Source organism: Chinchilla lanigera, unplaced genomic scaffold, assembly GCF_000276665.1.
Source record: "Chinchilla lanigera isolate Chin_1 unplaced genomic scaffold, ChiLan1.0 scaffold00083, whole genome shotgun sequence".
Lineage (NCBI taxonomy): Eukaryota > Metazoa > Chordata > Mammalia > Rodentia > Chinchillidae > Chinchilla > Chinchilla lanigera.
Genome location: NW_004955484.1, coordinates 3,702,741 through 3,730,137, shown reverse-complemented (window position 1 = coordinate 3,730,137; position 27,397 = coordinate 3,702,741). Strand labels below are relative to the sequence as shown.

The window sequence follows — 27,397 nt, the reverse complement described above, 5'->3', positions numbered from 1 at the left end:
CCTTGCTCAAGCCAGAGTCTGGCTGTGGGCGTTGGTAGCCCCACCTCCCTGGTAACGCACATCACACCTGTACTTATGGCTCATTGTCCGTCTTCCAAGCGAGCTCTAACTCCTTGAGGCCAGTGAGAAGTCCTGCCCTGTCACCTCTGGAGACCCTGGGTCCAATACTATCTTTAGCTTAAACAGGATCCTCAAAGGGTATTTTTTAGTTAATCAAATGCTCCCTCCTGGGTGTTTGTACAGTGATGGAGATGGTTTCATAATTGGTTGAAGATTCTTTCCTGTTAGCTCCCAGGAACCTGCCAAATGGAAAGGTTCAAGGCATAAATGTCATCTAGACTAGACAAAAAAAATGCCACCTGCCCTCCAGACAGACTTTCTGTGCAGACCATCATAAAAACATAACAAGCATTGGCTAAAGGTCATTTTTATCTGATATATCAACACTAACCTTTCTTTTTCAATTAAAATTCTTAGGTCTTATGATTAGGAAAAGGAACAAAAGCATAAGAGAGAGTTGTATTTTTCTTTTATGAAGCAAGTATGAGGATGCATAGACACTCCATGCCTGCATGTGTGGGTTATATATGTGCACATCTGTACACATGTGTGCAGGTACATGTCCATGATTTTGTAAGCTAGTCTCTCTTGTTTGATAATACATTTTTCCAAGTTGGCACTTATATCACATATAAAATAATAGAAGGAAGTAAAATGGTAAGCATGGTAAATACATACTCCAAAGGGGGAAAGCTAGCCATTGCCTTAATGACATATTCATCCACTTGGGTGCACATCCATGCCAGGATTCTTGATCAGCAGTAGTACATGATGGTCTGTCCTCCCTCACATATGCACATAGTGAAGACATTGGTGTGAAGCAGAAAGGCTGAGCATGGCTCCTGGTGTAGCTGTCACAGCAGAAATTGAGCCTCAGTGGGGTCTGTCTCTAAGTGAACAGCTTGACAAGAGCACAGTGCTCCCTAGCACCTGTGTCCCAGAGGTCATGCCTGCACTCAAATCAGCTCTTCTTTTTAAGAGGCCAGACTAAAGAAGCAGCCTAAGGTTGCCAAGTAGCCCTAGCTGGGCTGTTGTCCCTGCCCTGTCCCAGTTGCAAAGCTGACAGAGTGCTAGAGCTCAGAGTGGGGGCCCAAGTGGTCTCCACAGACCACTTTGGCTTTTCATTTCCAAATGAGTTTATAAATAACCAAATACAAGGGCCTAGGAAGCAAAGGACTGTGGTGTCCTCATAGTTTTCTGTGACAAGCACCAGCCGTCCACAGTTGTGAATGGAAAGGAGGAGAAAGGACTACAAGGGCCAGGAGGAAGCCTCATTTCCGGGTGCTTCAGTCTGTGCCTTCATCTTCCTTCCCATTGCTTAGCAAGCTGAGATGAGATGCATTCATGCTAGGTAAGGTCCTGAGCTGTGAAGTCACATGTGGCTGGTTGGAGTCCAAGCCTTGTGACCAGGAACACAGATTTACTCATCTATAAAATGGGGATACTGTAGGAGCCTTTATGAATTGCTAGGATTTGTGAAAGGGAAAGAAACTGCTCAAAGGGAAAGAGCAACAGGGATGAGGGAAAGGAAAAAAGAAAGAAGGAAGATATACACACACACACACACACACACACACACACACACAGGATAGCTAAGATAATTGTACTACTGACTTCTATTGGCTTATTGAAAGGAACAGTTAATGCTTAATTTTTTATCAATTTTGCATGTGTATATCTGGTAATCTGAACAACTACTTTGAAGACAACAGTATGCAATATAACAAGCATTGCTGATTTCCTATCATTTTGTTTTGAAATTCTGCATCTTTTTTTTTTTTCAGTACCGGGAACCGAACTCACGACCTTGCGCTTGCCAGGCAGGCGCTTTTGCCGCTGAGCTAAATCCCCAGCCCCAAAATTCTGTATCTTTTTAACGTTTTTTGAATTTTTCATTCTTTTTAAAATAAAAATTAAAAAAAGATTTGCTAGGATTCAACCAAACATGTCTATAAAGTGCACATGTCCCCAAGATGTGCCAAACGCTGCCAAATTGGTGGCTGTTTGGGGGTTTTCTGAGGGTCCCCTTGTAACAAGTTCTACTCCCCCTGCCCAGAATCCCAAAACTCCTGACACTGTAGGGCTCAGTGATGATAGATCCAGCCTCCTTTCTTTCCGACAAAGTATAGCAAATGCTTTTCTTCTACGAGGCTGTGTATCAAAACCAAAACCAGACCTTAGCCAAACATAGACAGGACATGGCACACGGGCACTCAGGAGGGCCAGGGCCAGGTGTGCCTCTGCGGGGCAACTCTCTCCCTCTACTTCCTCCAGAAGCTCCAGGAGAAATATCCTTCCTGACCTTTTTCAGCTTCTAGAGCTGCATTCTTTTGCTCATAAGCCCTTTTCCATCTTCAACGCCCACAAATAGCATTCTCCAGTCGAACTTTCCCTACCCACCCTGAGGTCACCCCAGCCCCTCCTCCACTGTCTGCATCCTCTGCTTCTCTCTGATAAGGATACCTGTGATTGTATCATTCAACTCAAGAAGATGATCCAGAATAGCTCTGTAGAGCCTTCACTTACTTTCACGTGCACTGCACAGTCCCCTTTGCCATAGAAGGTAACTTCACAGGACCCAGGAAGTCCGTCATTCAACACCTCCCCAGACTCCTGGCCCCATCAGTACTGAGCCCACGTACTCTTTATGTTCTTCCAGTCCATGACAGCTTCGACACTGGACCTACTATTAATAATCATATAATAAGGAACCTTTTGGTTAAAAGCAAAAAGGAGCCTCACCCTAATTAAAATTCAGAATTTTTTGGTTCATGTAACTGAAAAGTCTAGAAATAGGCTTCAGGCACAGCTTGATCCAGGGTGAGGCAATGTCACCTGTCCCTAGCATCTCCCCCTCCACCTCTTGACACTGCTGTCTGCCACGTGGCTCCATTCTCAGCCAGGTTGTCCAGGCTCAGGATGACTCAGCTGCTGCAGCCTTGCATATGCCAGGCTCCATCTAAGAAGGAGATAGAGGCTTTTTCCCTGAAGAAAGTCCTGGAAAATGTTTTGCTGTAACTCAGTGACTCTGGCTGACTCCTGTGTCCCTCAGCTGTGAGCTAGAAAACTCAATGCTATCCCTGAGTCAGGGTGAAAATTATAGACACAGGCCAGATCCTGTCCTGAATGGATCCGGGAGGCACCTGACCGGAGAAAGGGAAGATGAATTCCAGGCAGCAAGGAACAAAGGTGCCCACCTTAATGACTGCCGAGGCCTATGGCATTTCCCTTGCTAGTCCTAAGCCAGAGAGATAGGATATCTAATTATGAAATTAGGTATCACCTGCTTGAAATAGTATTTAAGGGCAAATTCACCTTAACAGTAAGCCAAAGACATGATAAGCTGCTACGTCCCTCAGACCCTGGAAAGCAACTCCTGGTGAGACTTCACTCCCAGCACAGCCCTGTCACCATGGAGCCTGGAGCACCGGCTGGCTGCATAGACACATTCATATTTTCTGGTTCTGCAGTTTTTGATCTTTTATATGAAAGATAACACATCTGCTTTCAAGGCCTTAGGGCAAGACCACCAATACAGTGTGAAAAATTCACATCTTTATTATGAGAAAAAGCTCTTTTAACAGCTTTCCAGAGGAGCACAGAGAAAATGTCTCAGGTAGGAAATATTTCCCATAGACAGCTGCATGAGGCCAAGTCCTCAGTCTAGAGATAGTGGGAGCAATGAGAAGATGCCACAATTTTGACCAACAGCAGTAACTGTGATCAAGTACTTATCATATGCCAGGCACCACTCTAATGCTGTTACATGGCCCTGGCAACCTGGAGAGGAAGGGTGAAGATTTCCCACCTTGGAACAGACGCCAGGTACCTGAGCTCACACGCAGGTCCAAGACTCCATTTCTGCATTGACTGCAAAGCCCCTCCCTTAACCATTTCTGCTCCCAGCACATTGTCCTATATATTTTATTACTGCATGTGCATTTTTCATTTAAATGAACCTTCTGTGACTACACTGTCCAGATACTGCACCTCATGCTATGGGATTTCAAAGATAAATAAATCTCATCCCAGCCTACGGAAACTGATGAGCCAGCAGAGACTAGCAAGGGACTGCTTGCTCGTGGGGCACAAGACAATGGATCAGCACTTACTGCATGCCAGGTGTTTCCAAAGACAGCCTTGCTCAACCTCCCCCATTGCCTTTTCCCATAGCACTTACTTAGGAACTACTGTTATTATTGTGATTTTACAAATAGGGAGATGGAGGCCCAGAGAAGTACCCAGAAAAAGCATAAAGGGAAGGAAAGAGAGAAGGAAGGAAGGAAGAAAAAAGAAGAAAGAAGAAGGAAAGGGGAAGGGAGGAAGGAAGGAGAAAAGGAAAGGGAAAGAAAGGAAAGGAAAGGAAAGGAAAGGAAAGGAAAGGAAAGGAAAGGAAAGGAAAAAGGGGAGGGAAGAAGGGAAAGAGGAGCAGGAGAGTGGGAGAGAGAAATTAAGTAGGAAGCAGTGTTTGACCATCATGAGTTTATAAAAGACAAGAGGCTCATAAAACACACAACTGGTTGTTCCACAATTTCAAGGCAGCACGTTGCCCTCTATTTCTCCACATTGCAAATATTACACAGTGAAGGAACCTGGTGGGACTTTCACAGGGTGTCCTGGGTTGGGATGGTGATCGGGTGGCCGGGCAAGGTGAGAAGACTCCTACTGACCTTGGAGGGCTGGGTGCTGAGTGGATAGGAGCCTCTGGGTGGCAGTGCCCAGTCCTGATCATGAGTCCATGCTCCAGCAGCTGAGCTGTGCCTCCCATCCCAAGGCTGAGCCTTAGAGGGCACTTTTAGCCATAACCATATCCCAACTGACTGCAATGGCCACTGGTTCCTGGCCTGGGCAAGAACTGAGAGTTTGCCTTGACCGAGCTGATGGCACATGGAGTCAGAATCCTCAGGTGTCCCTTCAGTGTGTGCACCAAGTAGGGCCCCCAGAGGGCACAGTCGCAGCAGAGCCTACTTCTGCTCCTCTCTGCTCACTGACCCTCTCTCTGGGGGCCATGAGCCCATCACCATAGAACCAAAGGTTCTGTGGATGCAGCCATGGACTGAGTAGAGTGTCACTCTGGGACTGTCACCATTCCTTGGGGTCCTGCTCACGTGTTTACATCAGCCAGCTTCTAATGGATCATCCTTGAAGGAGGGTGGGGAAGAGCCCTGGGAAGAACCATCCTGCCTCCCCTCAGGAAGGCTTGACTGATACCATCCTGCTGGCTGTTGACAGGTTTGGAAATTCCACTCCCCCCCCCACCATGCAATAGGAGCTGGATTGCTATTCCTTCAGGGTGTCATGGACACAGCTTGGTTTACTGCCACCAAGGGAGCAGCAATTCCTGACTGAGGGGACAGAAACCAAGATGAGATCCAAAGGGGTTATTTTGCTTCTTGAGAAAGAATTCCATTTATTTAAGTGGGTTTGAAATATACATCAAATAATTATAATTAAATGTAATATGTTACATATGATGTATTACATAAATTAAGGGTTACTACATAACAAGTGTTTTTTAAATAAATGTAATTTAAACTCTCATGCATATCATTTAACTCAGCATGTTCAGGCTATAGAGCCCTTCTTTAAGTAAATCTCCTAGGCACAAAGATGCTGGGTGAAAGAGGGAAGAGAGGAGTCTGCCTATACTTCCATAGGAATTCATTTAGGTGTCTGAATGAGTCATCTCAGGCTGCCATCTTAGACTGTGTGGCTTAAACAACAGGCATTTATTTTCTCAGTTCTGAAGGCTGAAAGTAGAGACCCTGACACCAGCATGGCCAGATTCTGGTAAGGGTTCCCTTCCTGCCTTGTCAACAGCCACCTTCTTACATTATACTGCAGCCCAGTGTCTCTTCTTTTAAGGAGCACTAACCTCATGAGGACCCCATGCTTATGACTTTATCTAACCTTAATTATCTCCTAAAGGACCCATCTCCAAATACCATCACAGTGGGGATTAGGGTTTCAATAGAACTATTGAACTAGAGGACTCAAGCTGAAGTCAGCCCATAGCACATACTAAAACCAAAACGAAATCTGTTACTCTGTACCTAACTCTTTCAACTCCCATGAAAAATTTTGTCATCATTTCTCCCACCATACTTCTGGGCACTGGCAAGCCCTGGGTTCCTTCAGGCAAAGCACTAGACACATAGTAAACTCTCAGTGCATATTGGTTGTTCTTGTACTTGTTCTCTTTCATAGCAAATTACCAAAATTTAGAAACTTAAAACAACACAAATTGATCACCCTACAGTTGTCAACTCCACAAATCCACCATGAGCCTCCTTGGGCCAAGATCAGGGTATTGACAGGGTTGCCTTCCTTTTGAAGACCTGAGAGAATCCATTTCCTTGCTGGCATCTAGGGCCCGCCAGCATTCCTTCACTCACAACCCCTCCCAATCATCAAAGTCAAAAGCACAGCTTCTCTCGGACCTTGTTTCTGTCATCATCATTGTACCTTTCTCTGCCTCTTCTGCTGTTGCCTTTTCCACTTTGAAGGACCCTTTGCATTGGCCACACTTGGATAATCTCAGATAATCCCCCCATCTAAATTTTTTTAACTTAGTCAGATCTGTCAAACCTTTGGCCATGGAAGTTAACATAGTCACAGGTTCCTGGGATTGGGGCGTGGGCATCTTTGGGAACATTACTGTTCTGCCTACCACAGTTACTAATGCTGGATGTTGGACTTGGAAATATGGTACACCAGCATCTTTGTGCTCTTATAGTTGTAAAAAGTTAATGCCCATCACACAATAAGTACTTGAAAATGGTAACATTTGTGGTGCTGTGGTAGTGATGGTGGTCTTAGTGTTGCCCCAGCTCATTCTTGTATGTTCTCATCCCTCCTCATCATCAAAGGCTCTAAAGGATTGTGTACATGCAAAACACATCCTGTGTACTGAGGAACAAAGGGGCAGCCTGTGCAGCAATGTTACTTTCCTGCACTTGGAAAGCAAGGGCTCCACATGCAGCTGGATCTTCCTTCTAGAATTTCATGTGGGAAACAGTAGCACCAGCCAGACATCTTTTTCAAGTCTTTTGTTTTGTATTGTGAAACATTGGGAGAAAACCATGTGGGCATCTTTTTAAAATCAAGTAGGCTAGGTAAAAAGTAACCAGGAAGCACAAGCAAGTTCAGGAAGTCCTTGGGTTCACTTCAGGAGGACTTGAAAAGAGAAACTGTCCAATAAGGTCCTAAATGTACACCACTAAATGTGCAAGGCTCTGGACCACCAAGGACCTTGGTAAGTAAGAAAACTGCCATGGTCTATAGCCATCTGGGGGTATTGCAGAGAAAAATGGATGGGACCTCCCAAGAGGTTGTGTGGGTTAGGAAAAGTTGACACCTGAATTTTTTGTTGAAGCAGCAAGATACAGTAGTGGAGAAGCAGTGGTGGAAGGAGAGCAAAGGTCTGTGACTGGAAAAGATCGTGATAAGGCTCCATGAATAGCTGACACTCCACCTCCCCATGGAGTAAGAATTTAATGTAGAAAATAGAAACTTGGGCTCCTTCAGCATGAGGCATGGTGAGTAGGAAGGTGCTGGGTGCCACCAGATTGACAATAGGAATGGTTCTCAGTAAACAGGACTCCAGGGGTGCGTGTGATTGTATTTTTACACAAATTCATAAATCTCTGTCTTTCATGACACAGTACAGCCCTGTGCCCCAAGCCCCATCTGTTCATTTAAGAATTTCTGAAAGAAACCAGAAGTGGCAACCATGAAGATGGAAATCTGAGTCCTGTTTGGCTCCATGTGGCATGTGAGCAGTTTGGTAGCTCCATGGTCTTGCCTTCTTAGGCTTGGCCCTTTTCACTGGGCAGAAGAGGACCTAGGAGTGTCAGGATAATGTGCTTTCAGTGTTAACATTCTGTGATTCTAAGAGGATCAAGAATGGAGCTTCTATTTAAAGGGTAGGTAAAATTAGAGGACTCAGCAAGGAGACCAAGAAAAGACATGATAAGAGTCAGTAGAAAGCAGCCACATAAACTAAGAAGAAATTTCTTTAAAGGGAGGAAGAAAACGTTCCCACTTCTAGTAATATGGTAGGTCGACATACCAATTTAAATACATGCTCTTTTTCTTTGTTTTGTTTTTAAGGCAGTGATGAGCTGACAAGATTTCTCAAAGAAAAAGGTCCTAGGAATCTGACTGTGGGTGGCTTAAACAAAAGAAATTTGTTTTCTCACAGGTCTAGAGGCCAGAAGGTGTGGGCACAGCTGATTCCTTCTGAGGACCATGAGGGAAGGAGCTGTTCCAGGCCTTTCTCTTGACTTGTAGATGGCCCTCTTCTGACTGTCTCCCCTCCACACACCATCTGACCATATTCTCCTCTTAGAAGAACATCAGTCCTACTGAGTTTAGGGTCTATTCTGACGGCTTTTTTGTAATTACCTCTGGAAAGACTATCTGCAAACATATGTGCTGAGCAACTGAGGGTTAAGTCTTCAACATAAGAATTGGGGGAGACCAACTTAGTCCACAACAGTATTTAATTTAAAATTTTTCTAATCATCTAACGTAGGAGGAAACATGAAAAATCAAAAGGCCAGGGAGGCTGAAGCAAATCAGTCAGGGAGAATGGGAGCAATGTGGTGGAAAGTTCTGTAAGGCAGCCTGAATAGGGCACTGTAAACCATACCAAGGAATTTGATATTTTTCAAAATGTGGTGCCAAGCCCTGGGAGGGTTTTAGGTAAAGAGTGGCGTGAGCTGCCATGAACTGTTCAGTAGAAACAACCATCTTTAGACCACAGAATTGCTCAAGGTTGTTCTCAATAGACCCTCAGCAAAGATCACTCCTCTGGCTGTACTGGAGGAAGGGAAATTACCCTAGACATAAGGTCTGAGAAGAAACAGGGACTTCTGAACTAAAAGCGATAGTCTGCTTATGCATAAACTTCAACTAACATTAACTAATAAAATAATAATCCACAAATAGGACCAAAATGTTACTGAACACAGAAGAGGAGAAATTAAAAGTTATATGGAAATACTCAAGAGAAAAAAGGTAAGTTTAGTTAAAGAAAAGAAATTTAAAAAGCATAGAAGAGGAAAGATAAAATAAAGACCCAAAAGAAATAAAAAAGTTTGGAAGAAGGATGACATGGAAAAGAAACATGGAAAGAGTAAAATACATACAAGTACAAAATAAGATTATAGAAATAAATCCAAATATATTAGTAGTTGAACTCAGTGTAAATAAAAATGAGTTTTAAAAGACTGTGTTTCTGGATTTTACTCACAATGTTCTATTTTTTAAAGGCCTCACTTAAAAAATAAAGACAAAATTAAATGGAAAAGTGGAAGAATGGAAAAAATAGAACAGACAATCACAAAGGAAGTTCCCGGGGAGGCTAGGAAATACTAGATGAAACAAGAGTTCCATTTCTATTCAGGAATTTGTTAAAGATCCTAGCCTGTGGAAAATGGTACAAAAACAAATAAAAGGAACTAGATTTGGAAAGGAAGAATAAAATTATCATTTTATGGTTATCTGCATATAAAATATAAAATAATCTATGGACATACTTAGAAGTAGTAAAACAACTTAATGAAGATGAATTGATATAAAGTTATAGCAATCAATTGCATTTCTGTATAGCACAAATAGAAAATAGAACACAATAAAAAACTTCATAATGCATTTTACAAAAAGTCAAAATATGTCTAAACAAAATAATTTTATTAAAAGTCACTAAAGGAGACCTTAATAAATGGTGATACACATTTTTTCATTGATTTAAAAGACTCAATTTAGTAAAGATGTCATTTCTTCCCAAAATGATCTATAGCTATCATGCAGTTCCAATCAAAACCCTGACAGGTTGATCCTAAAATTTATATGAAAGAGGAAAGAAATGAAGGAGAGAAGCAAGGCCACTCCAAAATGTAAAAATGAATAATGTTAAAGTGCATTTATGCAGAGAGGCAAGCAGAATGAAGGAACAGCACGGAAAAACAGACTCATACATGTAAGGAAACATGATGAAATTGAAGTTGCTGAGTGAAAAGGAAGGATGATCTAGCCCATAAATAACTCAGGGATAATATGTTATCTGTATAGAAAAAAATCAAAAATAGATCTCTACACCTATCTTAGAAATTAATTCCACATGGGCAAAAGATATAAATGTGAAAGTCAAAATTTTTCAAGAAAGAAGAAAATATGGGATGATGTCTTAAGGATCTCTAAGTAAGGAAGACTTTCTTAAACAAGACACACAAAGCACAATACCATAATGAAATTATTCATAACTTCTGCATTAAACTTGAGAGCTTTTATTCATCAAAAGATACCAGAAAAACATTGAAAAGACAAGTGGCAAACTGAGAGAAATTTTTAGCATATTAAGTATGTCCACATGATTAGTGTACACAAAATATGAATAATCACTTTGCAGGAAAAGACATAATTGGATTTTAAAATGAAAGAACACGATGAGCAGCTATTTCACAGAAAAAAGAAATATGAGTGACCAATAAAGAAGAAAAAGAGGCTTCACCTCATTAGTAATCTTGAAAATGGAAATTAAAACAGCAACAAGACACTATTATACACTCACCAGATTGGATAAAATTAAATATGACTGTACCGACTGCTGCTGGAGATGTTAGTTTAAACAGATACAGTCACTCTGGAAAATAACCAGTAAAGTTGACTGGGAATATTGCCAAGGCCCTTCCCGTCCCCCTGGCCTGTCTGGTTTGGTGTCATCTTTCTTCAGGCCTGCCTCTCCCTTCTCTGCACCGTCTTTGTACCTCAGGTTCTCCTCAGCAGTGCTTCCTAGATCGACCCTTCCTCCCAGCTCCCTCCACCCTGCCCTCATCCTACCCGCAGCGTCGCTGCAGGACCCTCCCAACACTGGGCCGGGTGGCTTTCTGCCCTCTGGCCTCTCATGGCTGTAGCCGGCCAGGGATGGCTTCTCTTCAGGCCCAGTTTTCTTCAGGTTATTTCCTTCCCTCTGACTGAAAAGGAAAAGCCCTCCACATTTTGTAAAATTCATGAATGTTTTCAAATATACAGAAAGTAGCTTCTGCTTCTTTTCAAATCTCTGGCCTGTTCCTCTCTATCAATAATCTGCTCTCATCCTGATAGTGTAGAGCTGCCTGTTCCTTTCTCAGCACCATGTCCCTCTAGGGAGCTCCAGTGTAGATTCTGGGCACGGTCCTCCACTACTCACACCATAGCAAAAACCTTTCCGGGAAATCACTTCTGAGGGCAAGGCCCACGGTGTCTTGTTTTTCTTATTCAGACCACTGGGATGGGTCCCTCATCTTCCAACCTTCCTGAGCCTTCCTGATCCTGTGCCCTCCTTTGGTCTCCCAACACCATGTCTTAGAAAGCCTGTGACTCACCAACTTTGTAACGGGCAACAGTGAAGAAATGGAACACACTTATCACCCCTGCTCAGCCCCCAACCCAATTGAGACTGCCTTTGAGGACCCTCACTTAACTGAACCTGCCTCTCCCCAAGGTCGGTACTGATCCCATTAGCCAGGAAAGGCGCTCTCTTACTCCAGGTGCTCCTCGATTCCACTCTGGTTTGTGTGTGACATTACATGATACGTGCAAAGGTATATGTAAAATGTCTGTGCAGTCTAAGAATAATAATACAATGAATGTCCATGTCTCACCACTCTCTTATAAATGTGTAATTGTTAGTACATTGAAGTCCCCTGTGACAGAAAACATAGACTGCCTTATACCCGCTTCCCTGATGGCCCCAGAGCCCTCTCATGGTCCTCCAGACTTCCCTGTAGCCAAGCCACCAAGAAGCTCCAGCCCTGCTATGACAGCTCAGCCAATTTATCTGACTAGGGGATCAGACTGACCTCAGAAGCTGAGAGAGCTATAAATCATCTCTCACATCCAAGCTTCCAGAAAGAAGTACCCTGCTTTTGTCTTCAAGCCTGCCGGTGACTCAAGGCAAGCAGGCGGAGACCTGGCAGGCCATCAGCTTCTTTATGTTGAACTTAGAGCTCATCTGTGTGTCGGGCCTCGTATGGTCTGCTTCTGTGTGCAATTCAGTTGAGACCAGTTTCCTGAGATATCACCTCTGCTGGGCTACAGATAAATTAATGGTGATGTTTCTCGCTTCAGTTTTGAGTGTTATAAAACTTTGTGTCCTGCTTTTATGTTACTATAGAAGAAATCTAGTCACCTTATTATCGATTCATTCTTTTTAAGGCACTTTCCCACTGTCTCTAATATCAGTGGAGGGCATCTGCCTTTCAGAGATTCAGTGCGAGCTAAGCTGACTTCTAAAGAAATCAGTGAAAATTATAGATCTGCACTGGGTCAGCATTGTGTCTACTTGGTTCACTGAGTGATATGATTCATAAAGAGTTAGTTTGATTTATCTATGCACTGGTATTAATTAAAATTCCCTCAAAGCAAGCTCCATCTATGGGAGGCCAGTCAAGAAACTGACTTTAAAAACCATCCTCTTATGAAAGTATTTCTCAAGAACTTTGAAGCTGATCAGATTATAGGGGAGATTTCACTGCTTACCTGTTTGGTGGCCTTTCTAAGATCATGTGGCAGTGGGGACACCTTCTGGAGCTTTATAGAAGTGGCCATTTCACACAGAAATCCCTCCAGAGAACTTCAAGGCAGATTCTAATCAAAATCCTCCAGCTCTTGCCTCGCAGCAAAACCCTTCCTGGGAAATCACTTCAAGGTCAAGGTCCATCGTGTCTTGTTTTTTTGTTGTTGTTGTTTTATTTTGTTTTGTTTCTGTTTGTTTGGTTAATTTTGGGTTTTCCCCAGACAATAATCAGGATGGGGTCTTCTTCTTCCAAAGAAAAGTTCTGGACAATATATTGCTATGTTCCTTGTGTTGTGGGTTCCGGTCACATTTGCATAAAAAGACTTGCTTCAGAGTTGCTGTCATGGGCGTGACAAGACATGAAGTAACCCAGGAACGCCCTCACTTGTTGGTCAGGTAGATTCTGTAGCAAAATGGTTAAGAGCATGAGCTTTGACATCAGTGTGACTTAGCTCAGCTACTACTTGCTGTCCTCAGGTTTGTCATCTGAAGACTGACGATAATGATAGTATCCTATTGTGTGAAGATAAAGCAGGCAGCGCTTGTCAAGTGCCCAGCACCTGGCAGAGAATGAGCTATACATGTAGCTGGCTGCACTTCTTCCCTTGGGCTTCTACCTGGCACGCTTGCTCTACCACCATTTTCTTTGTGACCTTCACCTCCATCTCCCAGTCAGCAACCCTCTCAGTCTTCAGCCACATTAGAATCATGTCAGGAATTTTGAAGCAGACTGATGCCGTGTAGATCAGAATCTCTGCGGGTGGACCTAAGGCATTCATCTTTTATAAGATTCCACAGGTGATCCCAATGGACAAACAGCAGCAAGAACCACTGTTCTAGAAAATCCGATTGCAACTCCTTCTGAGTATCTTCAGTACCCCGTAGGTTCTGGTTATTTGACTTTCAGCTACTCCATTATCTCTCATCAACTTCACCTTAGCACAAGTTGGAACACAAGGAGGTTAGAGAGCAGGGCAGGCTGCTTTCCATAGTGGGCTGATGTCTGCGGGTGGCTTCCCCGTCTCATACAACAGAACTAGAATGGAAGGGGAAGGCATTACCAGCCCTCTCTGTTTCCACATGTCATTTGCTCCCCAGTGTGGGAAGGTCAGCAAGTGTAAGACCACAAGGCCAGACAACAACTAAGGAAACATGGTGAAGACTTTGTGTTTGTTCCCAGCGAGCTCAGGAATTTGCTCATGTGCAGTACAACTTAAAGCAGTGCTTATAATCTGCTCCATTTATAAACAGGAATCAGGGCCTGCCTAACTGGAGCAGGTTTGTTGTAATCTGTGGACGCAGAAGGAAGGAATGGAGGGTTGGTTTACAAAATGAGAGGAGCAGAGAGGAAGAAGAAGAAAGTACAAAACCACCTACTGGCACCAGATTAAAAAGTTGATGCTTGCATCACATTTTCTGATGCTTCATTGGCCAAAGAAGTCAAGCCAAGCCCAGAGTGACAGTCTGAAGAAAATAGACTCTACCTGTTGATGGGAGAAAAGGCAAAGTTGCAGTGCAAAGGGTCATGGTTACAGGAATTGAGGGGTTACTGGAGCCATCTTTATATTATGTGGTATAACATGTGGACAAAATAAGATCTTTATAACATTTTTAATATGGGATGTTAACTACAGGAGTTTTGACTAGAATTATTCATTTGACAAACATTGAGCATGGCTTTGAAGCCTGGTACCATAAGAAGTACTGGGGACAGTAGTGAGGGGGACATGCATAGCTCCTGCCCCCTGATGAGTGAATCACAACATGAGATCTATGGAAGTATGGAGATGGCCCTAACATTGGTCATGGGGTCAGGGAAAAATGTCTCATTGAAAGTAACAGCTAAAGCTAAGGCTTAAAGTTCAAGTAGATGGTAACTGGACAAAAAAGATGGAGAGAGTATTTTAGACAGAGGGAAGGTGTATTCCAAGGACTGTAGATGAGAAACAAAGTTCTTGTGGTTTCAAGAAGTTTCGTCTAGATCCAAGCTGACAAGAAGCAAGAACTGAGAAAAGAAAGGCTCAGGGACAGTGGGGAAAGAGTGGAAGGCCTGACTATAACAGACCTTGTAAACTTCACCAAGCAGGTTGGATTCTGTTCTCAGGAAAATGAGGGACACTGAAAAGTTTTAAATGGAGGAGTGAAATAATCAGAAATTTCACTTGAGCTGCAGAACGGAGCCTGGATTACGAGATAACCCTAGAACAAACCGAAACTCAAAGTGTGCTATAAACAGTGGAAAACAAGCCCCAGTAGGGTGTTTTCTATTTCTGTATCATTTCTATAAAAGTACAAATCAGGAAAACCACATAGAAGACTGTTAGAAATCCAAACAAAGACAGGAGCTCCTTGGTCAAAGAGGTGAAGGAAAATGTGGAGAAAAATGGCAAGTTCTAGAGATGGTGGGACCTGAGACAGTGGGATGGCAGGATGAGGCTCTGGGCCAAGGATCCTACCTGACACGGCACATCCCAGGATGCTTCTCCTGCCACTATCCCCACATCTTGTCCATGAGCAGGGCTGAGTGGTTTGCTAGAAAGAAAAGACAGAAATAAAAAGGCGGTAACAGGGGGGGCACCACAGTCAGAACCCCTTCACCACTTGTGCTCCCCTATATTTGCTCTTTGTGCTTGACAGCCACCTCTGTCCATCGCCCAGGAGGGAGGCTGCAAGAGCAGTGAAGCTGAAGTGGCAGCAGGAGAAACAGCACCTCCTCTGTCCTCGACACTGCAATTCCCCTTCCTGACTCACCCGCCTCCACGGGCCCCAACTCACAGCTTTTAGGTTCTTCACCATCGCCAGCATCATCATCTCCTCCCATTTAGCACCCACATGCCCTGTGTTCCTTCAACAAGCTTCTCAGCCGTCCCTAGGGAGACCAAGCTCTCTGTCCTTTTTCCTTTACAGGTACATTTCCCTGAGTTTGTATGTCTTTTCCACTCTTCCCCTGAAAGCGCTGTTCTTCATTTTAAATACAGTTAGACTCTATCCTCCTTCCTGAACTTCCTCGTGCATCCAGGAAGAGTTATTCTGGGCCTTGTTTCAGTTCCAGACCTGACTCCAATGCCCACCAAGCCCAGCACCAGAACAGTTCCAACGTACTGGACACTGGACATGATCCAGACACTGAACCAAGTTTTTTACATGAACTAAGTGTCACAACAAGCAGATGAGGAGGATCTATCACTGACAGAGTACCCAGGTCATATAGTGGTGTAAGTGGGGAAGTCGAAGCTCAAACTCAGGCCCCACCAGCCAACCACCTTGCTTCAACCTACTTTGTACATCTCTGTCAGAGCAGCTGTCCCCTCAATCATATGCACTCCTTGTGTCTGACTGACCTGACCACTGGCCTCTGAGTTCCTTCAGGCAACGGTCTCTCATCTTTGGAACCATACAATTCAGAGCCTGAGATAGAGCTCTTAGGCTCATTTTTTGAGGGAGGGCTTTCAGGAGAAATTATGAAAGCCAAGAGAAGCTACAGAGGGCAGGGGGAAACAGGGGGAGATGTGATTTCAGATGAAGTCTAACCTCTGCCTGATTCCAAGGGATCTGGACAGTGGAGTGCATCACAGTTTGTTCCATCTGGAGCAAAGGAGGCTGGACCCTTCCAGCAGCACTGCCATCAGTCAATCGGGCCTTTCCCTATAAGCTGAGCCCATGGGAGGGAAGATTTGATCTCCTGGGCAGTTGAGGGCTGGTAAGGCAGCTCCCATCAGGAAGGCAGTGGTCTAAAGAAGAGTGTGGCCAACATCCACAGTACCCAGGTAACAAGTGCACTCCTAGACAGTGCGCCAACATTTCTGTTGCAGTCATTAATTTGAAAAATAGCATATGCAGGCCCTCTTTATCCAGGTAAACAAAGCACATCTCAGCCCTTTTTATACAGTCAAGGGCTCTATTCACCTTCTGCAGTGGGCACTCCAAGAAAGCAAGTCTAATGAATCAGTGAACTAGAAATCATTATGTCTACTGCAAGGCTGCCCACCCAGCCACCTTTTGTCCCCCAAGACCCAGGCTGAGTGGTAGGCTTCAGTGGTTGTCTCACATACACTTTTCCATCTGCAAACATGTAAACTCCACTACAGAATATTAACTGAAACACACGCTTGTTCTTTGGGGCTTTATTTTGGCACAATCCTGCTTCTAGTGAAGGGAGAACAGGAAATAAGCATGGTGGATTTTTTTACATAATTTGCAGCCAAAAGAATGTATTGATCCTTACCCAAAAGTTCAAAATAAAACATGAAGAGGAAAACTGCTGATCCCAAGCCAGTGCTGCTGATCAGCAAGTGTTTGACATTCACAAGATTCTGTCCTAGCCAGAGAGGTTGTCCCTTTCCTGGCTTCTCCAGCAATTCTAATATGGGCAGCTCTGGAACTGGAACAGTATTGATCTTCCTTGTTTGTTATGCAGTCTTTTCTGAAGATAAGTGAATCTAATCCTGTTTGGAAATGAGAACAATTGAACAGCATGCAGGGTAATATGGCTATTCTGCACCACAATCCCATCTCAGACGGCAAAGAGAGGAAAAGGATGGGGCCAGAGAGTTCCACTCTCTATCCCCTTTGAGAGCATTCCTCAATAATCTAAAGACCTCCCAGTGGGCCCCGCCTCCCGAGTTCTACCACCCACCTCCCCGTGGTACCAACCCGGAGCCCAAATATTTAACACAGGGCCCTTCAAGGGACATTCCAGATCCAAACTATAGCAAAGAATGAAAACAGATGAACACACAAAGACTTGCACACAAATACTCATAGCAACTTTATCAATAGTATCCAAAAGTTGGAAATGGTCTAGGTGTCTATCAACCAGATGGATAAGTATCCATGCTATAAAATGCTAGTCAGTTAAGAAAAAGGACTAGACTGCTTCTCCATGCGTTATAAATCTCAAAAACATTATGCTGAACAAAGGAAGTCAGACACGTATGAGCATATCCCATTTTATGAAACTGTAGCAAATCTATGACAACGTAAAGCACATGACACTTTTTAGGATGATGTAAACATTCTGTCTATTAATATAGTGGTACACATGTGTGTTTAAAACGTCCTCATACTGTATGGTTATGAGTGCATTTTGTATGAAAATTATTCCTCAATAAAACTGCTTTATTAGGTAGTATTTAACATGGCAAAAATCATGGAGGTGGTAGTAGAACACCTGAAGTTTAGGAAATGAAATTCCAGGATGTTGTGGAAGATTGACAGTATCTTAAAAGAAGTCCAGATGAAATTCTGTGACTCTTCAGAGGGAGAAAGAATTTCCTGCAAAGGGAAGCTGGATAGTGGTGGGAGCTTCATATAGTACATGATATTTGTGCTGAGCCAGAGTTAAATATGTATATGAGGCCAGAATGAATACACAAGTGAAGTTGGGTTGAAACTGATATCAGAGGTTTGAGATGAAGAGGGACGAGGAAGAGAAGAGTCAAAAAAATGAGGGTGGGGGCTGGGAATTTAGCTCAGTGGCAAAAAGCGCCTGCCTGGCATGCGCAAGGTTGTGAGTTCGGTTCCCGGTACCAGAGAAAAACCAAAAAAAAAAAAAAAAAAAAAAAAAAATGAGGGTGACATGCAGGATAGGGGCAACACAACCACCTTGGCCTTTGTGATATCTAAAGGCTGTTGTAGTCAGTGAAACCTGGACAGATAGACTTCAGCACCAGCTGGTGCAGCCACAGGGGTCCCCTACTCAGAGAACGTGAGTGGCAGCAAAGCTTGGCAGTGGGACCAGGACTAGGGTGAGGCAAGCGAGGCACCGATGACACATTATGGGAGGCAGCATCATGCAAAAAGCCTGAGCCCTCACTTCCAGGACCCTGGCAAGGTGTCCCTTACATGCTTCACCCTAGTCGTGGCCCTGCTTTCTAGTTATCTGTTTCAGATGCCCTATTTGATTGAGTTCCTCTTTGCTCTCACAGTCTAGCAGGCATGGGAAAGATGAGTATAAGCAGAGGAGCCCAGAAACCTGTAGCTGCTCAGAGGAGAGATATCAGACCCAGAAGGAGCAGATGGTCAGAAAACTTCAGGAACAAACAAAACCTTAGCAAAGACATGAGGAAAACGAGTCCAAGGGAGGTTACAGGGTGGTCTTCTAATTCTGCCTGGTCTAAGATTTAGAATTTGACTTTCTATGCCACTGGGCACCAATTTACAAAAGCTAATGTGCACTCATGTCTCCCTTTCGCCCCTCAAGGCTTTGTAGGTTTGTGACATGGCCAAAGAAGCTCTCCACTCCCCCCGCATCCCAGACAGAGTCTCTCCCAGCAACCTCACCGCCTACCAGCTTGCCATCAGTCCCAGCTACATTCAAGTCTGCTGATACATATTTAAGTAATTCCATTAAGTAAGTGAAAATGAGAAAGCAGCATGGATTTTTCTTTAATAGCACTTTTTTCTCTAATCTGATTTACATCCTCAATGCCTATCCTCATGTATTCATTCAACCAGTGAATGGTTAACAGTTTGTGAGTGTGTTATACATGTAGGCCCTGGATTATCCCCTCTGTGTCTTCAGGAGAATATAGAATTCTGAATCCTGGGGGATGGAGCCCTTCACACAGTCCTTTGCATGGGGTCAAAGTCTACAGCTGGGATCAAGCCCATAGGAACAAGCAGGACTGGGTATGATAATCCACCAAACATTAAATTCTCATAATAAAATGCTCCAGTAAATTATGAAATTTAACATGGAGCACTGAGGACTCATCCAAGTCATCTGAAGAACTGGTGGAGCTTCCTAAGACTTTTTTATAAATTGGACATAGCCTTGATCCTCCAGCAAAGAACGGGTGGACTCTACAGAAAATTGGCCTCTTTAATGGCTTCAACTTCACATTTGGGGCAGAGGGCAACCTAGCACTGCCAGCTGACCCCTTCAGAAAGATGTTCCTTGAATGAGACCTTCCCTTCCTCTCGGGGTGTGGGAGGTGTAACTGAGCCTGTGCAGCCATGGCTGCCACTTGAGTGACTCTCTGTTTCATTAAATTCCTCAGGATTTCCCTGATGGGTGAAGATGGTTGGCCTGAAGAAAAAGAACTGAAAAAAATCAGAGCATCCACCTTGATCTCAGATGTACGGTTCTTTGCCCTGGGGGAGGGTTGACAAGGACAGGATCTCTCCCAAAACAAGAGCAGATTCAGGAGTGGAGAGGCAAGCGCAGGGCTGAGGTTGAGCTGGAAAAGAGGCTGCATAGCTTTATTCAGATCATATCCCAACTAAACCTTCCCAGAGTTGATGCCTAATATGAGCCCAGGACCCAGATCTTCTCCTTAATAGAAAAGCCAGTTACTGATCTCCCAACCTGGACCACCTTGTCTGCTTCCCACCCCCTAGATAGAGGCTACTAAGAGAGAGATAGTTTTCTTAGTACTTCCCTGATAAAAATGAGATGATCAAGAGAATTTTACAATGCATAGCCTTAAATCTTCCTTCTAGAATGATGCTCTAAGAACGGCATCACACAAAGATTTACAAAGATGTTTGTTACACATTAGCACTAGCAAAATATTGAAAAATAATGAAAAATAAATGACTGTGTGTCCATGATGACATACAATATTTTTAAGTAGTGTTCATATCAACTGTGGCAATGCACAGGCATGAGCAGGCATTTTCACATTCTGTAAGGAAGAAGGTGAATTGGCATAACCTCTATGACATACAGCTTGGCGAGCATATCAAAATCTAAAACGCATACTTCCTCTTCTAGAAAAGTATTTTCCAGATAGGCTTTTATCTTTGCATAAAGACATGTGACTATCCTTGTGCACTATAGCTTTATTTATGAAAGACAAAAAGGTAGAAAAAACTCTTAATAGGAGGCTAATTGAATAAACTGCATATTGTAATACTGCAATACAATGAAATCCTTTTTAAAAAATGAGAAAGTTTTCTATATACTGATTTGGGCAATCTGTGATATATTTAGTTAAAATGCTAGGTGCAAAACTGGATGCATAATGTACTACCAAGTATATAAAAACAGCTAACACTTGCTGAGCACGTATATGCTTTGCCCTATGCTAAGCATTTTGTACATTAACTCTTTCATTTCTCCCACAACTTTATGAAGTGGGTACTATTATCTTTTCCCATTTTATCGATGAGGAGATATATCCATCAAGCTGTGGAACTGGGATACTTGGCAGTCAGGCCAAGTATATGTATTTTATGTCTCAAATAAGTACATAGATGTATTTGCTTATGCATACAATGTCTCTAGAATGCAAGCTTCATGAGAGCAAGAATTTTATTCTGTTTTGTTCACTATTATATCCCTAGTACCTAGAACTGGTCCACAGCTAGCCCTCCAAAAGTACTGGTCAAACAAAGAAAATAACTAAATAGTGGTCCACAGCTAGCCCTCCAAAAGTACTGGTCAAACAAAGAAAATAACTAAATAGAACATATCAGGTGGTACATAGGGGCATGGTGGTTATCTGGGAGGCAGGGGCTGAAGAATTGGGGAGGAGGGCTGAGAGTCTTTTTTGAATATTTTAAATTTATAACATGTATATGTATCAACTATTTTTTAATATTTTAAGTGACACTTGTGCAGAATATTCAGTCACATGAGAGGGTGACACTCATAATGTCAACTGAAAAATCAGAATACAAGATGTAGATGCATATATGCACAGTATAGATACACACACATATTTATAGTACAACCTGTTGATTGATTTTTGTTTCTTTGGAGCTTTTTTTCAATTTTCAAATATTTTTCAATGTTTTAGAATCCTTTTAGAATACTTTTTAGAATAAGCATATAAGTATATAAAATTCTTGGTTTTTTAGTGTTCCTTTGTTTCTGTTTTCAAAGATGCTTGCCATAGAAAATTCAATAATACAGAAAATGTAAAACAAAAATCCTCAAAATCCATCATTTACAGAAAAGTACTATTGAAACAATAACTTCCCAGATATCTGTTTGTGTATGCAAATCTCAGAATGAATTTATGCCCACTCACACCTTCAGACCCAGGAGGCCCGTGTAACTTCATATGAATGGAATTGCTTTCTTACTCAATTGTGTGACTGTGCATTAGTCACTGCCCATAAGTACACACTGTGTGATCTTCTATGGGTGCACCTACCACTTTATTTAAAGTGAACACCTATTGCTGGGGCAGTTAGTTTGCTTCCAGGACTTTGCTATTATAAATAACACAGCTATCAACACTATCATAAATAACACTGCTATTATAAACATCCTTATAGTAGGTACATTTGGGGCATTGTCCTATTATCTCACTAGGAAAACATGTACAATTTCATGATCACAGGCAACATACCTCCTTTTTGTATGGGGAAGGTGCATCTCAATGATCCATTTTAAATGCTTGCTAGCTTTTCCTTGTATCTTTAACTTCTAGGATAGAAAAACTAGTCCCTCTCGAACAGAAAGCAGCCAGAGCCAGCTGGAGTATGAGGAACCCCTATGGATCTTTCAAGAGGAGTTGGTTTCCATGGGGATTGAAGAAGTAAGTAATACTCCCTGAGTCCTGAGATCTTCTTGTGTGACTTTTCTAACTGAGCATCTGCCCCACATAGAAACTTCAGAGCGCTGTTAGCACCATTCTCACCATATGTGTTCAGGATGCCAGGGTGCTGAGCTAGGAATACGCCTGTCAATCAACAGGACTTTAACTTACCCTTTGCAGCCGCATCATACTGGCAGCTGTTCTCATGTAGGATAACTCTCTCTGCAGGTGTTTGACATTTTGCCCCTCTATGGAACCCTGCGGCCACATAGCAGCCATCAAATATCCTTCACCTTCTATGGACACTGTGACATCTCTGCACAGGCCAAAGCTTTGTGCGAAGTGGAAGGCGGGCCCACCTATGAAATTACACTGAAGGGACAGGCTTCCATGGTCAGCTATTCCTTTGACACCAAGGATATTAACTATGGGCTACAGGTACTGCTGCAAACCAATGGGAGGACATTTTCTGGTTTTGCTTTAAACATGAAATGAATGATAAACCTTGTCCCTAAATCTCTCCTGAACCCTGATCAGCTCAGTCTCACCCTCATCCTTACCCTGGATCCCTAATCTGTGTTCCTGACCCTGATGATCCTCCTCACCAGCTCTGAGAACTCAACATGCTGGATGCTCAGGTGCCCGTCCAGAAGCCTGCTCCAGCCTCCCTGGTTCTTATTAACACAGCCATTTCCTCATGCCTTCAGTGCAGAGTCTACCAGCCTTTTGCCCTGCACTGTGCCCCATACCCCACATCCTTTTAACGTCCAGTGCTTGCTACTTCATCTACCAGGTCCTGCTCTGAGTCAGTGTTATCTGGCCACTATGTCCACACTGCAGGGCCTCATCAAGCCATGCCTGATTCACTGCGGCAGTTCCTCCCATGCTGTTTGTGTAGGAATCCATCTGTTCACATGCAGATTCTGACTCTATTGGTCTGGGTAGCCTGAGAATCTGAATTTCTAACAAGCTCCTTCAGACCCCCTGCAAGCAAGGGTCGCAACCCATTCACAGCTTCTTCCTCTAACCCACCAAACATCGTGCCAGATCAGTTGTCCCAGTGCTGCCTTGCATCTTTCATCCCATGAGTCCATGACCAATTAATCCCAGAAGTATTTGGGAAAGCACTGTAGTACTGAGAAAAGAGCATGATTTTACATCCTGTTTCACTCCCTACTGCATTACCCTGACTGTGTTACCACATAACCTCTCCAAGCCTGGGTATCCTTCGTCTAGAAGATGGGAATAAGTAGAATACTTGTTCCTCCACCAGGAGGTTGTGGCTACATAAATGTCTGCTCAATGCTGTGCCGTGTAAGCCTTCAATCACCATGAGTTCCTTTCTTTGTCACACAGTAGCTCAGGGCCAGATTCTTCCACCTGGATGAGGATATCCTGAGCCCCTCTATTAACTGGTGCCTCTTACATGAAACTTAATTACCAATAATTCCCCATTATGGCCCATTCATTTGATCGTGGCCAAGCCAGTTGACCTACTGACTTTAATTCACCCTTGTCCTTCCTACCTCATACTTGCTCTTATGTTATCCCTGCCATCCTCTCCTCTGCTGAACCCAAAGCTCTACATTCTATGAGACCCAGCTCAGCTCCTTGCCACAGTTACCTTGTCTTATTTTCTATCTCCCTGGCAATGAGAAATAACAGAATGTGTTTTCTAATTTTTGTCTTGGGAGAATTTTAGATAGTTCTGTCTGCATAACTTCTCTCTCCAATTAGAGTTTGTGTTACATACTCAGAGACCACATGTCCTACCAAATTTAATGAGGATTCAACCTCCATTAATAGTTAGTACCTGTATAATTATTGAATTATGTGTTTTTAGGTTAAACATTGTGCCTAAAGTCTGATTCACCTAATGCCAATTGAAACTATCTCCACTGTGCTAATCACGTAGATTCTCTTTTCTTCTTTATGGGGTTCTCAGGCTAAATGGGTTAGGTTCATCTTTGAGTATATTCTTTGAAGCAGCTAGTCCTTGCCCTAGCTTGTCCTAAGGACTTCTAAAGTGGTCTCAGTTACTGTTACTAGGCCTAGTGTATTAGCTGCTGAATTATGTTAGCAAAAGCTCAACAAAAGGACATAACTAGCCTATCTCACCCATGGTCTCCACATAAATGGAAAAATTCATTCCAGAGCATTCTGAACTCAGATCTTATGTTTTTCTTATAGAATAGAATCCAGAAGGCAAATCTTCGCAGCATTGAAAGCTTACCTTAGGATTCTCTAATACAGGTTCCTGTGGTGAAGAATACGAGGTAGGAGAGTTAGGGATTCACCCCCAAGGCCATTTGTAAGTAAACCAGTGATTACAAGCACCAAGGCAAGAGCAATGTGTCCAGAGGTCAGTGGTTCTTTTGACCCAGGAGGTGCCTTTTTGTGATGCTAAAATATGGATTGACCCGTGCGTGTCTCACAAAGAGCAGAGGCTATGTCTGTGAGGCATGTGTGTTGATCTCTCCTCATCAGGGTGACAGTGGATGGCAGAAGGGTCACCCGTCCTTCTTCTCTCCTTAAGCTGTTTGACCATGTCACAGAGCGTGAGATCACACTGAAGAACACTGGAAAAGTTGGCTTCGAGTTCAAGGTTCTGACTGGCCACCAGTCTTCCCCAGACAGCCTTCTCCCTGGGGTGCCACGGATTGTGCCTCTGTCGGTGAGTGGACAGTGGGAGAGGCCGATTCAAAAGGGTAGGCCACGCCCCAGAGGTAGGTGAGTACTATTCACTGGCAGAACTATGGGGTAACTTTTTTTAAATTATTATTAAAACTAAAGACCCCAGAAGTAAGAAAATTAAATAAATTTAGACTACTTATTTATTAAACAAGGATTAATTAAGTCCTACATTAGCCAGTTCCTAGGCACTGGGGAGACATCAGTAAATCAGGGAGATGCAACCTATGGATTTTTTTTGCATGATAATAAAAAATTGCATTTATTTCCACTGATATCCTCACACTTCCCTTGTAATTCCCCAAGGCTTCCTCTCCACTAACTACACCAAATAAGAGCATTTTTTACTAGCAGATGTGAAAACCCCAGTAGACTACAGTGTGTTTTAAAAGCAAATGTACACCTGGTTCCTTGTTTTTATTATGTTGATGTACCAGTGTTAAGGAACTTTTGATGAAATTTTCTCATCATGAAAATAGTACATAATTGTTATAGGGAAACTGGAAAACATTAAAACAAATGAAGAATAAGTAGATATTGTTCATAATATCATAATCCAAAGATAATGAATGCTATCATCTTTGATGATAAAATCTGTTCTTCCCTTAAATTATCACATATATTTAGGTTATTGCTAGTCTCTCTAGTACTCTTTGATCTGCCTGTCCCTACATTAACCCTGTACTATTTTAACTGCTGTGGCTTTAAAATACATCTTAATATCTGTTAGGTCTGCCTCTTTTTCTTCTTCTCTTTCCAATTTGTCTCAGTTATTCTTTTGAATTTACTCTTATATTCTGTTTCTCTACCTTCCTAAGATGAATGCCTACTTTTACTTTTTCTTAATTAATATTGAAAGATGTAAGACTATTTGCTTGATTATACCTCACCCCCTAAATGTTAGGAAAATGATGGATAAAAGTAGACATTAGTTTTAAATATGTGTGAATATCTATCATAAGTTTCACTATTTCCTAAATTGTCTAGAGTTAGTTTTATTTTCAAAGTATAATTATAGAGTATACTTTTATTATTTCTAAATGATTAAGGTTTTGGTTTTTGTTATTTAAGCTTTTATTAATATTAATATTAAGGGGGTTTTGCATCATGATCAGAAAATGTGGCCCTCTCAATTCCTATTTCGTGAGTTTGTGTATACTAGTGGCCTAAAATGATTTTTTTAAGCTCATGAATGCCCAAAAACAACATTTCCTAGTCTGCAGAATCCAGATTATCATGAAAAATTATATTAAACTGAATAATTGGGGGCTGGGGATTTAGCTCAGCAGCACAGGCCTGGCAAGCACAGGATCATGAGATAGATTCCCGGTACTGGAAAAAAACCAAAACAAATAAAAAATTTTTTAAAAACTGAATAATTGTAACATCTAAATCTTCTGTATCTTTTTCTGTTTACCTTTTCTAACACTAAGTGTGGTATATAAAAAGTTTTGTGCATTTTCCACCTATTTTCTATAAATATGTGAAAATTTTTGCTTTACACATTTTTTGTTTCCATGTTGATGCAGTTTATAACAATGAAGTAGAAGGTAGGTTTTACCTATTTTAAATTGCCTTCGTGTTCCTTCTTAATGCTTTTTGCATTAAATTCTACTGTGTCTTGATATTGTTATTCATGCTTTCTTTTTGCCTTACATCATTTGCTCATCATCTATTTCAAGTTCATCATTCAGAAAATACACACAGTTGAATTCTTTTATTTTTTTATTTTAAAGAGAGTAGTAAAAAAAAAAAAAAGAATAGCAAAATGCCAACATCAGAGACATAAACAAAACAAAGCAAGAACATTAAAAATGATTCAGGGTTTCAAAACAAAATGATAGGAATTAACAGTGGTTGTTATATTACATATTGTCATCTTCAACTAAGTTGCTCAGATTACCAGATGTAAGAATGGAAAATTGTTCAAACCACTGAAAAGAATAAAAAAGTAATTATTAAAAAAAACATTGAGATGATACAGAGTTGTATGAATTCACCAATGGTTGTTCTATTGCATATTGTTGTCTTCAAATCAATTGCTTAGATTACCAGATATAAGCATGAAAAATTGGTCAAAATATAAAAAATTTTAAGCATTAACTGTTCCTTTCAATAAACCACCAAACATCAGCAGAAAAATTATCCCAGCTATCCATATGTCTGTATATATATGTATGTATGTATGTATGTATGTGTATACATATATATATATATATAGTCTTCTTTCTTTCTTTTTCTTCTTTTCCTCATCCCTGGTGTTCCTTCCTTTATTTCACTTATGAGTATTGTCTCTAGCTGCACCATTTACCTATAAAAGCCTCGAGTTTATCTTTTTTATAGCTAATTCTCCATTGTATAAAAATATCACATCTTTTTTATCCATTCCTCAGTGGATGGGCATCTGGGTTGTTTCCAAGATTTACCTATGACAAATTGTGCTGCTATAAACGTGGGTGCACCTATATCACTGTGGTATGATGTTTTTAATTCTTCTGGGAAAATACCCAGAAGGTGAATAGTTGGGTTAAGTGGGACTTCTAATCCTAGTTTTGTGAAGAATCTCCAAAGTGATTTCCACAGTGGTTTCACC

At 42.1% G+C, this 27,397-nt stretch overlaps 1 protein-coding gene across 4 annotated transcripts in view; it reads left to right on the top strand.

Moving 5' to 3' along the window:
• Window positions 1-27,397, top strand: part of Hydin (HYDIN, axonemal central pair apparatus protein) — a 380,912-nt gene that overhangs the window by 218,670 nt on the left and 134,845 nt on the right. For all 4 annotated transcript variants that reach the window (XM_013503972.1, XM_013503969.1, XM_013503970.1 and 1 more), the window contains exons 24-28: window positions 18,825-18,974; window positions 19,624-19,702; window positions 22,006-22,113; window positions 22,342-22,551; window positions 24,650-24,787. In XM_013503972.1, coding sequence (XP_013359426.1) covers window positions 18,825-18,974; window positions 19,624-19,702; window positions 22,006-22,113; window positions 22,342-22,551; window positions 24,650-24,787 — 685 coding nt within the window. The remainder of the gene's footprint in view (window positions 1-18,824; window positions 18,975-19,623; window positions 19,703-22,005; window positions 22,114-22,341; window positions 22,552-24,649; window positions 24,788-27,397) is intronic.